The 16314-nt window shown below is 34.4% G+C and overlaps 1 protein-coding gene across 3 annotated transcripts; it reads right to left on the bottom strand.

Annotated features, from left to right (window-relative positions):
- Positions 1-484: 484 nt before the first annotated feature.
- On the bottom strand, positions 485-13286 carry LOC106772367. 3 transcript variants are annotated; one of them, XM_014658740.2, is made up of 9 exons: positions 12907-13286; positions 12667-12797; positions 7082-7289; positions 5030-5558; positions 4693-4944; positions 4379-4570; positions 4214-4288; positions 1590-4103; positions 485-922 (listed from the first exon to the last, which is right to left on the bottom strand). In XM_014658740.2, the coding sequence occupies exons 1-9, from the start codon at positions 13083-13085 to the stop codon at positions 623-625; spliced, it is 4380 nt and encodes a 1459-aa protein (XP_014514226.1). In that variant the 5' UTR covers positions 13086-13286; the 3' UTR covers positions 485-622. The 3 variants fall into 3 exon arrangements, with proteins under 3 accessions (XP_014514226.1, XP_022641103.1, XP_022641102.1); XM_022785382.1 differs by lacking the exons at positions 12667-12797; positions 12907-13286 and having other exon boundaries at positions 5030-5563; positions 7082-7174; XM_022785381.1 differs by lacking the exons at positions 12667-12797; positions 12907-13286 and having other exon boundaries at positions 5030-5574; positions 7082-7173.
- Positions 13287-16314: the final 3028 nt, after the last annotated feature.

Below are 16314 nucleotides of genomic sequence, written 5' to 3' on the forward strand. Positions count from 1 at the left end.
CTCATTTTAAGGTAATGAATATTTTCCTACTTATTAATCAGATTAAAAGAATGTTAAAAGATCCCATTTATCCTAATTTTAGCAGTTCATCTCTTACAACCCCACTTTTAAATCCTATCAATCCATAACATTTCAAATCATCTTAGAAATATTCAAGTCTGTAAACTCTTTATGCAAGTCGTATTCTTAAAAAGTCTTCCAAAATCCTCAAAACGTTTCATATATTTCTTTATTTAATTTCAATCAAATAGATTTTCATCTCAATAGATTTTTTTTAATTCGAATTCTTTAAATAAGAATTAATTATGAATAGTTTTTTTTTATAGAAAATTAAAATTAATTATGATAATTTCAGGGGACATGAACTTTTTCAAGACAATAAAAAAGCCTGTAAACCTCTTTTTATACTTCGATATCCTTTTACCCATTCCCAAAGTAGCTAAAGCATATATATATATATATTGATTTTCTACAATATTTCTACTACTGCTTAGGTTTTTCTTATAATTTTGCACAATCATACATTGTTAACAAGAGAAGAAATGTCACCATGAAGTTACTGCCATGATTATTACAAGCTATATACACTGTACCCGGTGTTTGCAGTTGGACTAACTTCCCATCACGATATCCACAAGTTGTGCATGTTATGCAGTTGGATCATATCAGTACCCTTCAGGGACATCTTGTAGAGTTCTTTGATCTTTCCACCATCACCAAATCTGCTAGATGTCAAAGATGGTTGACAAGGAGTTTTGTTTGCACTCGATGAAAGAATCGTGGCCAACATTTTCTTCAAAAGCATCTGTAATTGACTCCAATATTTTGCATGTAATTCAGGATATCTAGTACTGAAAGTGTCCTCAGTAGTATCTGAAACATGGCGCCCTTCAAGCATATGCGCCAAAGCTGATTCCAGCACCTGCAACAAAATTCTGGAAGAATCAACAAATGACAGAAATATACACTGGCTCATTAATGAAATATTGATTGGTATATAAAGAACCAAATTTCCATAAAATCTATAGTGAGGTCTTCATTAAATGTACAATTTTAAGGAATATCAAAAGATATTTACGGCAATTAATTGATTTAGAAAAATGTAATTCAGAAATTTCAAAGGATTTTCATCAATTTATGTATTCTTTGATCCACCTTATTCTCCCAAATTTTCATCAATTTCAAAGAATTTTCAAATACAGTACTTCAGAACATTATGCAGTTGACATCACAATAAAACATCTAAGATATCAATTTGACCCAACACCTTGGAGACATTTTTACCAAGTTTCATAGGAAGTAAATCTAAGTTGCAAATACAGAACCCAATTTCGTGAATTTTATAATATTGTTGTAGCTGGGAAGTGAAGTGCCTAAGTTACTTTTATAAGTTAACAAACAAAACAATGCATTCTGCCCAGGTATGTAGATTTTCAAGGAGTCTTTATTAGTATAAAACACACATGATATTAGATAGCATAGTGCAACAGAAAAGGTTAATGATGGAACTAGATCATCTCAATGAATATTTCAGTAAAATATAGTCATAAAGAATTTAATTAATGTGTAAAAGAAGTACAGGAAAATACCACATTGGAGTGTAAATAGCTTGAAAGGCTTAATGAAAGAGCTGATCTCTCCATAACAATAGTCAAATACATATTAGGATGAGTTGTAGGGCCATAGAAGTCCAGCGCTTTTTGCCAGTTCCTCTCTGCCAGAGATGCATACTGTTTTACTCGCTGTACAGCACTATTTTCTCCTTTTTGCAAAATGCTTTTCTTATTTCCTGAATTCATAAATTTCAAACAACAGTCTCTCTGATAGCAAGCCAATTGGAAGTAAGCATATGCAGCCTCCTGTTTGCGCAGTTCACCAAGTGACTCATACACAGATAACGCTTCCCTAATGGCCTCATTAGCTGAAATCTCATGCTTTCTCAAATCTTTTCTGGCTTTTCTGTCTTGGGGCTTTGTGTGACTTACACATGTATCTTCCAGTGATCCATTTTCATAAACTGCAGTAGTATTTTCTCTTGCCAAAAGCATTCCAAGCCGCAGATAAGTATGAGCAAACTGTGTATGTGCCTCATTCCTCAAGCTGCTTGTCACAGAATCATCATGATCATTCATGGCATTCAATTCTAACCTTGCTGCCCCATAATATCTAAGGGATTCTAAATATTTCAGTTTTGCAGTTTCCAATGCATGATTGTATGCACTGTGGAAAATATTATGTAGCTTAAGATTCTCTATTTTAGATACCATCTCCTCAGCCAATGCCCGTCTGCCATGGCCTAAATTACAGTTTATTAATATTATGTTGGTATGATCTGAAACTTCTCTGAATGCATCTATAGCATCTGTAAATGCTAGTTCAGCCTTAATTGATTCTTTATTCTCAAGTCTGATTCGGCCCAATTCATTGCAAACCCACCCTTTCTTTTTAACCACGGATTGTAACTCAGACAAACTATTTGGAAGTTTAAGTAATGCTTGTCTAGCTTCTTCATAGCACTTTAGAGCAGCTACAAGATTGGACTCTTCACTTACCACTAGAGGTTCAACTAGGTACTCAAATATCCCACCATTTTTCAGTTTCTGTGTTTCATTTGAATTATTTTCTGATTGAGAAACAACACTAGAACATGAGGCATCCATCTCTGAGGATCCCTCGAGAGTTCCAGGGTTTATAGCAGCCAAAGATTCGATTTCCATTCTACTCTCAGGAGTATCTATCTGATTCCGATCTCCACCATAATTACTATGCTCAATGTATTTGTTGTCAAAATCTTTTCCATTCTCCTTGTCATTAATGAACTCGTCTCCTTGATCTTTTGGTGGTGAGTAATTGGCATTTTTAGCAGATAATCGTTTATTGTGCTTTCTACCATGAGTCATGAGGCCCAAAGCTGCACTACTACTGCTTGCACTGTTTCCACTGCTAGCTCTGTCACTCTGGCAGCTGCAGTTTACCAAGGAACATGAACTGCAGTTCTGGTTCATTTGTACCAACTTCTTTTTCAGCCTTTTAACTTCCTTCACAACCTCAGATGACATTCTCAATTCTTTGGTTACAGGTTTTTTCAGATCTTGTATTGAGATTTCTTTACCCTTTATCTTGTGGAATTCAATATAAATATCTCCCACTAGTTCCCATGCCTTTGCCCAGAAAAGGTAAACAGAAGATTTTCTTTCAATATAGCCACTAACAGTCTCGTCTTTTACATCATCCCATGATGTGCTTTCATTCAGACCAATGAGTTTTCTCTGCAAGGATGAGCCGCTAGCCATTGAAGAAATAAATTTTGTGTCTTCAAGATGTGGAGGCATTGATCCATACACAGAACATGATAGCTGAATTACCTTTAACGCTTGATGCAGTTGGCCATCCTCCTTATAAGCTTCTGCAAGTGCCAAATACGATTCTCCAAGCAAAAGAACAAGCTTCCACAACTTATGATCCAACTTGGATGTTGGAAGCCATTCTCGAATATCACAAACTTCAATACAGTCAGCATCTCCACAAGCACAAACAGAAACATTAAAAGATGATGACGGTCTATCATGATTTTCAGTGAATTGATCCATCACCTCTGGTTCTGTGCTCTGAAGCTGTCGCATCCATCTAAGAGACTTAATAGCCTGTGAAACATGATGTACAGCAGCTAACTTAGATGAGATTGGGTCGGCAACTGTCTGAACCACAGGCGTTGGAACTGGACACACTTCACGAACTGAAGAGCTAACATCAGGATACGTGATTGGTGCATCCCCTTCGTGATTGCTCAATTCTATGTTATTGACCAATATCAGTTCCCCAGATGAGGGTTGTCCATCAGAAACCATCTTCACAGAACATTCTGATTCTAAGTGCTCAATCATATTTCCATGTTCACCTGATTCGTCAGCAGCATGCAGATAAAATACCTCATGGGCACCTCCTCGTTCAGAATTACTGTTTTCAACATCCCAAGATGACTCTTGGGCTTCAGTAACAGTTAGTTCACACTCTAGGGCCAGAGATTCAGAAGTTAAATTCAACTCATCATCATAATTTAAAATCAGCCTTGCAAATTGTTCATGAGCTATTGCTCGTACTGCCTGTTCAGTAAAACATTTATAAGAAATGCATCAACTTAACAAAACATAAGTGGAAATACTAAGCAAATGGGGTTGGGCAGTACATCAATTTTGTTATTCCAAAAACATACCAGATGGTCTGAATCATCAAGAAATTCCAAACACTTTCTAAAGAACCTCACACACCTAGCCCTATTTGTAGCAGCCTACAGCAAAAACAGACAGTAATTAGTAAAAAAATAGCAGAAACTACCAAAAGCAGCATTAACCCAGAAATATGTTTCATTTTTTCACACCATTGACAGTGAAAGCCTGTGAGCAATTCGATAGAGGAGAGTTCCCAATGAATATACTGCATCACTTCGACCCCTACTGATTGATGATGGCAAGGACCTTGAAGAGTCATCACTATCATCTGATGAACGGTTTTTGGGGATAACAGAAAGATCAAAAAGTTGTATATCATCTTCACCAGCACCTTTATAAAGCTGCAAAAATCTAAGTCAGATTTCCTACTACTGATAAGGATAATAAATTTGTTAAAAAAATTAACACACTAAAGCTAAAAACAACAAATACATAAATGTAATGAAAAAAATAATAATAGTACCCAATAAGCTCCGGGATCCTGTTTACAATTATCCTGAAGGAATCTCAAAACAGATAAACCATTTTGCTGTACAACATGAGGATGAAATGCAGGTGTCCCATCCTCTGATATCCCTTTCAAAAGAAAAATATCATCGGTTTTCAAAAGCTCATACCCCTGAACAACACCATTGCGATGATAACATATAGCCAACTCAGGTACACTTGCCATGACATTGTCTAACCATGCTTCAAGCCATGTCAAAGGTGTGACCTACAAAAATTGGGAAAACTTAAATATTAACAATCTGCTAATGCAAAATTTGATGCAACACCATTTTCAGAAGAATGTTGCTCACCTGTCGTGTGACATCCCATAAATGCAAACTCACAGCAACATACTTTTCATTACTGAATAAAAGTAGATCACTTCCCAGGAGCATGCGGAAGTTATGAAACTGCCAGAATAAAATCCTAAGAAAGTTATCATTACCAACTTTTCTTTGTTTTTCAGATTCTTGCATCGATGATCTGGGTTTTTCACCAACTTGTGACTCCTTTTTTACTGGACTACGGTTCTTATTTCTCCTGTTCTTCTTGCTACCCCAATAGAAGTTTTCCGGTTCAACCTGTGAGTACTCAGAATGGCAATTGTATCCTTCAGCTTGAACAACATCTTCATTTTGTACCACAATATGGGGTGGTTTTCCTCCAGGAAGTACAGAAGAATTTGATTGATCTTCTGACGGAACATGATGTGTTGGTGGACAATCACATGCCTCCATTCTGACTGAATGCATAGCAAAATTCAAGAATAAAGATTGATCTGCACATTTTGCTTGATTGTGATGCCTCCTTATAAGTTTTTCTCCCTCTTCAACATCTGGCCTGCACTTCATAAATGCTGTCACTATTTAATCAAATGCTTGAATATTGTAGTTATGTTATATGTGTAAATTAGGGATTTTATGAACTACATAATTATATAACCATTATACATTATACTTAAATAAAAGCCTGCTCCCTGTAGTAAAAAAAGATTCATTCACCTGACCTCCTGTTTTTCTCCATGATAAATAGTAGGTTGACAAAAACAGGAAAATAAATAACTCAACTAACAAGCTTCAGAGTAAAAAATGACGATTAATCTAGCACAAGCTAATAACCAAACATTCCTAAGATTCCACTTTTTCCCCAATAAGGTTGAGTCCCTATAAAACATTCGAATGAGTTCTATGAAAAAAAAAATCATATTTTAAGTATCAGAGATCATGAACTAGAATGCACAATTTATACACAGTAGACAAAACCAGAATATGCAACTATTTATAATATAGAAATCATAAATTGTTAACAATTTCTTATGATCAAAATAAAGATTCCAATTTATACAGAGACAAATTTATCATGAATCAAAAGACAACTGTCAACAGCAATTTATACACAGTAGACAAATGATAGGTATTATAGACCTATATGGAACAACTTAACACTGTATATATTTATTCCACACACACTGAATTTCCAACAGTACAGAGAAACATGAAACAGCATACAACTTCTGGTTATTTGAGAGAACCAGACTCTCCACTTCCCTAGACTTCCAGAACTTCCAAAAACAAAGATAAAAAACTACTAAAATAAACTGCCCATGCAGACTTTATAAAAGTCTGAAACAACAAAACTACCCCTTAGACAGTTATAATTGTCTGTCAGTTTTTATTTCTTCTAATATAAACCTTCTCCTTGAACCTATCATAGTCATGGCAACAAAATGAAGTCAAGAGTAGGTCAAATAAACACCCTATGAACTAGAATGCAAAACTTATACACGGTGGATGCAATAAAGGCAGAATATGCAACTATTCTGTTGTCTATACATTTACTTTCTTGTTTAAGCATATAATATTGTAATCATCAACTACTAGTATTTTATCTTTGTCAAAATATAGATTTCACTTATTGTATCAAAAGCCAATAGATAGGGAAGCTCAATTTTCTCAAGTGAAAATGTCATCATGAATTACAAGACAACTGCAACAATAACTATGAGGGGCCACAATTAAGTGGAAGTTAGTCATGGCAAAAATAATGAAATCAAGAGTAGGTCAAATATACACCCTGTGAACTAGAATGCACAATTTATACATGGTAGAAGCAATAAAACCTAATGTCTTGCTTGTTTAAGCACATACTATCATAATCTTCATCTGGTAATATTTTGTTCGGATCAAACTAAAGATTCCAGTTTCTTATTACAACAAAAGAGAATAGATAGGGAAGCTCAATTTTCTAAAGTGAAAAAAATTATCATGAATCAAACAACAGTCAGCAGCAATTATAAGTGGCCACAACTAAGTGGAAGTTAGTCATGGAAACAAAATTAAGTCAGGAATAGGCCAAATACATACCCTGTGTTTAAAACAAGAGTATGACCAATGCGACGAACGGCAATTGATAGTCGAGCCTTGGAATATGGCATTTTAAATATCTGCTTCAAAATGTCTGCTGGGGCAATGACATCAATCTCATCTCCATAATCAACCAAGCCAGACACTGCAAGGGCCTCACACTTTCTATTGAAATTTGATGCAACAGCAGTGCCTTCCCAAGGAAAATCTGTCACCAACAAATTGAAATTTAGAAAAAATTGAAATATGTAACAGATGAATCTATCATAAAGAAATGGAAACAAACCAAACAATGTATGTAACGTATTTCACAATAGCATGCATTTGTATTTCATTACATCTTTTTTCAATGACTAATAATGAGAACAGTATCAACCCATGAAGGAATTATAGACTTAACACTCTTGATGTGCTGGAAAGAAATAACACATGAACAGTGTGTTTGGTTGGTGAGAAATGCAAAGGGAGAGTGCTGAATTGAATAGATTTGCTTCATTTGTGTTGACATGGTCACATGGTGTCAAAAGAGGACTAAACCTGTTTGATTCCAGAAAGTTTCTCTGTAATTGAATTTGATTTTGTATTTATTCCTGTATAGCTAATTAACTAGTAAGTATTCTATTCCTTTTTTAAGGTAATTCATTATTGTTATATTTTCTTTCCTTTATTAGGATTTAGTTACCCTGTTTTAGTATATCACCTTAAGTGATTCCCCTTTATTTCCATTGAAAAACAATACTCCACATTTTCAACTTGGTAACAAAGCACAACTTCTGATATGCAGAGCCACGGGTGACAGCTCCTCAGCCACCACCAATTATCAAAGTTTGCATCCTCTAAAATAGGAGCAGAAGGTTGTTTTTCAGTTATTTGCATTCAGTTCAAATCACCTCTTTTTGACTTAATGGGTTAAACTATCTCCATTGGCCCCAATTTGTTTAGATGTATATCTGTTGTAGAAGTTTAGATACCCCACTGCCAAGCAACTCAAGCTCAGCATACAGACCCACAATATGATGTGGGGTGCTGAAAACTCCATGGTTTGACATGGTTGGTGTCCATGGAGACATCAGTAGCAACTACATGCTTTATTCAGCAGCCATAAAATTGTAAGGTAGTGTCACGAAAGTATATTCAGAGCTTGCAAATAAATTTCAGATATATGAACTCAACTACAAGCCAGAGAAATTCAGCAATGTCACAGGATACTTCCACTCTTTGAAGTGGGTGCAGTAGAAGCTAGATCTCTTGAGAAATTCTCAAGTGGGAGTCAACCGAGAATGCCAAACACCATCAACAAACAAGGGATGAAGGATGGACGTTTCAGTTTCTTGCAGTCTAAATGATAAGCTAGATGTGGTTCGTGGTAGAATCACAGGGAGAGCAACATTGCCTTCATTAGGTGAAACCTTTGCGGAGATCATAAGAGAGGAAACTCACAGAAGGTTGATGATGACAAAGACAATAGTAGATCAATAAACAAGAACTCATCAAATCTGTGGCATGATCATGGCAATAACCCACGTCACACCCGAGAAACATACTAGAAAATTCACGGGAGACCAACACAACTAAAGGGCAGTAATTTAGGTTCTAGATGAAGACCTAAAATTTGGCCTTACAACTCATGAAGCAGAAAAGACTTAGTTACATGAGGAACAAGTTGATGAATCCACAAGCTTGCTAAAATCTAGCTCGGCATTGTATTGGTTCTCTGGACAAAGAAAGTAATTTTGGTGCCTCCAACTCTTTTAATTGCACCTCAAACATGTGTGTACCATGCATCATGGGTTCAAGTGCTTCTGATCATATGATCAACCTTTCTTATTTAAAACATATTCTCCTTGTTTGGAAATAAAATATTAGAATGAAAGAAATACTGCGTTATCCAAAACCATTTACTTAAAATGTGCAACATGCACCGAAATTCTCAGGAAACCATCTCTCTATTAGTCAAATTTGCAAGGATTCCAATTGTAATGAGAAGTTCTCTATTACTCGTTACATTTTTCAGGACCGGACATAAGGAAAGATGATTGGCAATGCTAAAATGACAAATGGTCTCTACTACTTTGAAGATGTTTTTGAGAATAAAGTAGCCCAAGGTCTTAGAGGTATTAATTCTTCCCCTGTGTGGGACTAAATAATGCTGCTGCATAATAGACTAGGGCACATCATAAGCATTTGTTTCCACATTTATTAAAAAATGCTGATTTTCTTTGTTTCAATGGGAAAGTTCTCTTCTAGCTAAAAGTCATAGAACTCCTTACTCCTCTCAACCTCGTCATGCATTTAAACTTTTCATTTAATCCAAATCGATGGCCAGGGTCCATAAATAATTACAACCCGATTTGAAATAAAATGGTTTGTAACTTTTATTGATGATCACACTCGGATGTGTTGGATTATTAGAATATTTTAGAATAAAAGAAAATAAGAGATTTTCTTCTGTCTTTTTGTGTCTTGCTGTTACACTGTCTCTATAATTTGTTTTTTTCCAGCTGTTTGTCCCCTTTAGTGAGTCTGTTTTGGGTGTTTTGGTCTTTTTGCTTTCAAGGGTAGCTTCTATAGAGGCTCCCTTTGTGTTCAGCTTTATACAAGATAGAAACAATAAAATATATCACGTCCGTTTCTCTAAGACGGATCTACCCTATGCATGAAAGTCTAGTGTTCCTAATATATTTAAATGTTTTTCACAAATCTTAGAAACACAAATTGACACTGAAAACTGTATTTTGAGAAGTGACAACACTGAATAATTTAATAAGAATCTCAATTAATTCCTTCAAATAAAGGTATTCAACATCAATTGATATTACTTTGGATTAATGTTCCAAAGTATTATGGGGGGATGTGGTCCTTAGAGCAGCCTATCACAAATAAAATGCCAACTTCTATGCTAAATTATAATACATATTTGGACACCTTTAAAAACATTTTTCAATCACTTTGATTGCATGTTGACAAGGCTCTAGAAGTGTTTGGTTATAAAATTACAAAATAAATTTTGAGCTAGTGCTAAGTATACCTTGAGTTTATCCAATAATTAATTCCAGCACCCTGCCAATAGATTCACTTCCTACATTGATGATGTCTTGAGCATCGAAGTAAAGTGGGAGGTTCTCCCTTGTACAATGCTTTTAGATATGTGCAACAGCCACATACACCTTTGCAGTGAAGCAACAGCCACATACAGCTTTTAGATACTGAAGCAATTGATGCATGCAAAGAAAAAGGGCTTCTTCCTAAAACTGCTGAAACACCAGTGAATGGCATGGTGAATAATTAATTCCTCATCATGCACAGCCACATACACCTTTGCAGGGCCAACCTGTGCAATCCACCCACCACTTCCAATCGCTGGGACAATGTCGTGCCCCTCTTATCCCTCTCCCAACATCCTTTCCATCCTTTCCCACTAATTAGACTTCAGGACCCCATTTGAACACCTTGTAAGTTCGTCTTTTACACCTATGCTCCCTGTTTCTAATCTGCAATGGCATCTGATTTGTCCATTGATTTTCTAGGTCACCCACAATTACTTCAAAGAAGCTTTAAAGGAAAAATTATTTGCCTCCATCTATATCGGTTGAAATGTGGTTTCTTCGCAAGGCTTTCATGACCAGTCAGAAGAAGATGGTAATAAAATACCACCAGACAAATTTGAACAGTAGGAAAAGATGGATTTCCATCCTTGTATCTTGTTGTGGCAATCAGTGTAAACCAACATATATTGAGAACTCTAGAGTATTCAAATTGCGTCACTCTTTGTGGAAGAAGTCTAAGAGTATATATACAAATGATATTTGACACCTGTTAGGGTGTGGAGAGTGTATGAAAGGAAAAGGGGAAAACGGAACACTTAAACTGTAAATAGTTAAGTGAGGGCAGGAAAGGCCCTTTATAAGGACCTTTAATTGTTTTGGTAGAGTAGTTAATGACTTTTGAGTGTAAATACCGGTCTTAGCACCAGGTGGAGGGGGTTATGCTCCTACTGACAGTGTATTCTTGAATTCTTGTGGTGAATACAGAACATTCTTTTCATTCTTTTTCCTTTCTTGTTGATTGAAGAGTAAGAGGGAGTGAGAGCTAGTTAGGAATTCATCCCCGAATCCCTAACAACACCTCTATGACATCTCTAATACAAACAGGATTCCGACATTTACTACATCAGTTTGGCCATCCAACTGATAGTGTAAGCTTGAGGTGCCTGGTACTCTTACTGATTTGTCAAAATATGACTAATGAAGGCATTGTTTCTCGCAAGCAATAGTCTGTTGGCCTGGTATCCATGCTAGGCTGTAAGCACCATAGAAACTGTGTCAACTATTAACCATCTGACAGACAGTCAGCACTCTTAGTAATAGACCAGCATCCCAACTTTCTATTATCATCTTTTTATTCCTAACATAGACCCTAATAATTGGAGACCCAATAACAATAACCCCCCTTGGGCCCGAAAAATAAGTTTTACAACATCCTCAAAGTTTAAAATAGGAAAAAAGGTTCTAAACATCTTTTGCTGATTCCCATAAATTCTCACAACCAGGGAGATTTCTGACACTTATCAGCACCTTGGCCCCTTAAGACGACCAATGGCTAAAATTCAAAACCTATGATGTTGAATCTCTAAGTGAGTAATGGCTCAGAACATGTTTCCAAAGAAAGTGCCTTCTTCAACACAGAAATGTGAAACATTGGATGCAATTGGCTCACCAATAAGCACAACCAGTGAGCAACTTGGCCAATACTTTTGAAAATCTGAAATGATACATAATCTTGGGCTTAACTCCCCACTGGTTTCTTGTGACTTGTAGTTTGCATCTGTGAGGTTGAAACTTTAGAAAAACCTACTCCCCTCTAACTGGACCTCCATCCTTGGCTTACTAGCTCAGATTTTCATCCTTAAGTCCCAAGCCTCTACTGTCACCCTTGCTAACATAGACCCTTTTAACTGTAGGTCAGCTAATAAAGTTCCATTACTACAGCTAATAAAGTTCCATTACTACAAGAGCAATCAATACAACAGATAGCATACTGATCTCAGAACCATGATATGACAGCCTTCACAAGGTCGTCAACTAACTTTCACTTCAAGACAACAACCAAGACTTCTCCACAAGGTGCGATAACAAGACTTTCACTTTATTCAAAAATTATTAAAGGAGACACTTTATGGCGTACATCATAGCATTTATTTTCAGATGGTTACAACTAAATATATGCATCTAAATTCAATGAAAGTCCACAGAACTAAGAATGGAAAAAACAAAAATCAGATAACAAAGTCTAAAAGAGAGAGGTCGAATTACAATGAGACTACCATCAACACACCCTAAGTCGGAGGCTAAAATACAATGGAACAACGGATCACGAAGGAGACTCGTGAAATAAAGAATAACACCGGCCAAATTTTGTGTTTTCCTACTATGTCAATTGCAATTTATGATAGCTTTGAAGAACATGAAAACAAAAATACACAACCACCAAGTGCGAAAAGGTAGAATAGAACATATTGAACCATTGAACATGAGATTCCACTTATAACATATAATTAGTTTACTCCAAGGGTAAAGAGTAAGCACCTCCTCCAGTTGTCTTGGAGTGAACTGCGCCAACAGGAAGAACCTTGTCCGGAAAATTGGCCAGAAGCGGGGGAGTATTCAGATCAGTCTCAGTCGGTAGCATCCGGTAACGGTAACGCGGAGCATTCACCCTGAAACAACCACAAACAACACTTAATTATCAAAACACAACACATAATCCAAAGGAAAACAAAAACAATTATTGAGTGAGAGACACACAGAGAGTATGTGTGCGCATACGTTTGGGGAATAGGGAGAAGGGCAGAATGGAAAGCATGGTGGAAGGACTTGTCGGTTGGAACGGGGATTGAGCCGCAGAGAAACCCGACGGGTTTGGGGGTGGCGATTTCCAACGTTCCCACGCACACCAGTTCCCTGGAATTCTCCGAGTTCGAAGAAGATGACGACAACTTCGCCATGTTGATTATTGCGCCCTAAAACCGCTGAGCTATGCGCGAAGGTGAGTTGAGACAAACAATTGAAGTTTGGTTTCTGAGCTTTCGCATACACGCTTTCCTGAAGCAGTCATCGTTGATGTTACATTATATACTTCTGGATTTTTCTTTAGAATAGTTATGTTCTTTGCCTTAGTCCCTGCAATCACTTGGCACAACCTTTTCACAATGCATCTACAAAAATATTCATAATGGTTATACTTATTCGATCCGATAGAGATGAGTGTATGTGTGTATATAAAATTTATTTATGATGGTAATTATTTTATATAATTTAAATTTAAAACAATGATATTAGAAAAATGTGTTTATAATATTTTTAGTTACAACTTATATTTGAATGACTTAATTTTATATTTTCAATATTTTGTCTGAATGTGTGTAATGTTATGTTGGAGTTTGTGGTGAGAACTTAAAAAATAGTGTCTATGTGTTAAAATATGAGTCTTATTTATTTTATATTAAAAAACTCGGTGTATAAATAAAATTTTCTAATAAATATTTTTATTATATAAAAACATCATTTTTATAAAACTCTTCCTCTAATAATCTTTTGTCTTTTTTATAAAAATTTGACTCTATGTCCATATGAAGTTGTAAGACCACCTAATTCTTGATTTTCAATAAAAAAAATAAGTTGATTTATATTCTCGGCTTTTTTTGAGCGTTTTTATGCATGTGAGGTTTGAGTTCTCTGTGAGAGTCTTTGTTGATTAGTAGTTCTAACTATGTGTCTTGATTAGTGGTTCTAACTATGTGTTTTAATCATGTTTGTGTTGTTAGTAGGAGCAGATAGAGTTTCCTTTGTTGATATAATTTTTTTAGGAACCTTAAAATAGTTTGGGTCATGTAACAGGTAAGGAGAACTAATTACTCTAATTTTAATTGGTAAGCAAGTTTCAATTATTGATTGTAAGTTTTTATGATAGTTGAATTGTGAATTTTCATTATTTGATGCAATTTTACTTGTTAAGCTAAGATTGGGGAATTGAATTGCCTTTAAAGATTATATGATTTAAACTTTACTATGTTAAATGATTGAGACTGGAAGTAAATTGTGTAGTTGAAATTATGTATTATTTAAAAATTGGTTGTTTTGGCATTTGTGGTTATTTTGGTTTGTAGAGACTTATAAGGTATAAATCAATAGAATTCGTGTGTAGAATTATGTAGACTCATTCGATGAGTATATTCTCGTCGAGCGAAACCAAAGCCAGAGGATTCATTGACTTGGTTTTCATAAGACAAAAATATGATCGCTGGACAAGCTAAAATTAGAAAGCCATTGACTTAGTATTTGCTAGGCAAGAAAACTCTCGCTAAGCGAGACTAAAATTAGAGATTCACTTACTTGACCATGCTCAGCGAGACTATTCTCGCTGGACAAATTTTATGATCTTGTAAGCCTATGCCATCTAGTGATGATCTCGCTAGACGAGTTATCTGGTTGTTGAGCGACGTTGAGCGAATAAATACTCTCACTATGGTAGATTAACAGAATCTAATACAAAATTTCATATGTGTGCTTTTATAGTTTATGATGTTTTAAGGTTGTTTATGTGAATGTTAATGTGATAACTATTTTGTTATAATCATTTGAGTATGTTTATAATTGATCCAAGAAGGAAATGGTTGCAGTGTGGTTTAATGTGTGTGCTTTGACTTATAAAAGTTCAGAAAGTAGACATTCTGATATACTACCAACCATTCAACTTAAATAAAGAGAAATGGGATAAAAGAGAGAATGACAAGAGGTCTTTACCTTAAACTTTTAGTCTTAGATGTGAAAGATTAATCGTGAGTACTATTGTGATAACCTATGCGTATGACTCTGTAGAGTATAAATACTACTATTAGTGCGATTTATAGTGAAACTTTATGTCAAAGCATGTATATGAATAATTGAGTCTAGTATCATCTGCATCAATAGTTATGAGTTATGATTTGCTATGAACATTGAACTAATATGTCATATATTTAATTTATATTATGAAACTTTCTTTTAAATACTAGCTTACTATGTCTTCTTTTCCTTTGTATAATGTCCATCTCTTTTACATTGATCATCTAGCACTGTGAGCAAAGAACGATGCCTTTGATGAAAGTCAAAGATGCAGTCAAGTAATCTTTAGAGTTGTAGTAAAATATTTTATTAGTTGTTAATTATCTTATGAGAAACTTGTTTAGTTTTCTAAGACTTTATACATATATTATGTTAATATTATTATTATGAATAATTATATTAATATTTTGTATGATTCATATTGTGTTGATATTATTATTATGGATAATTATATTACTATTTTGTATGATTTTTACCTTATGTATTATCAAAATAATATTTTGTTTGGAAGTTGATATTATTAAACAACAAGATGTTATAATTTAGAAATAAATTTTTATTTTTGTTACGATTTAGTTTTTAAATTAAGAAAAAAATGTATGATCACAAAGAAATGATACAGGCAAATGATATATATTCTTTAACTTTTATATATATATATATATATATATATATATATATATATATATATATATATATATATATATGAAGTAAAATCTAAAATTAAATTGTAATTTATAACAAATACACTCGACGAACGTAAATTAATGTATCCATTTAAGGATTTAAAAATATGATAATAGAATTGTACGTAACCCTGGTGTACATACTTTAACTAAAATATATATTTTATTAATTAATTAAGCCGTAAAACTTAAATATAAAAATGATCATCCTTACCATGTTGTTGAGTCATAACTTATGTTTAAATGAATGAGATTGTGTTTAATTATTTTTAATTGATGTTTGGATACTTTGAATGCTTTTTATTGTCTTATGATTTTATACGTAATTAAGTAAAACTAACCTAGCAACCAAGTTATTTGGTGTATAATTAGGTATACCATGTGCTCAAACATTTTAGAACAATTTGTGTAGCTTGTGCTTGATCCCACCACGTGAAAAAATTTGTTGAGATAATGAAAGGAAAAAAGAAAAAAAATGTAGATGACGAGTAGGAGTATACCAAGTTAGTATGAAAATGAATATTAAAATTATTATTTCCACAACTCTGAGATTAGAGATCCACCCAGACTTTATTCATTTTGATCAGGAATTATATTAAATGTAATATTGTTTAATGCATTTACAATGAAAATTTAAAAAAATAAAGATATTTTAATAATATTT

This window comes from Vigna radiata, chromosome 8 (assembly GCF_000741045.1).
Source record: "Vigna radiata var. radiata cultivar VC1973A chromosome 8, Vradiata_ver6, whole genome shotgun sequence".
NCBI lineage: Eukaryota > Viridiplantae > Streptophyta > Magnoliopsida > Fabales > Fabaceae > Vigna > Vigna radiata.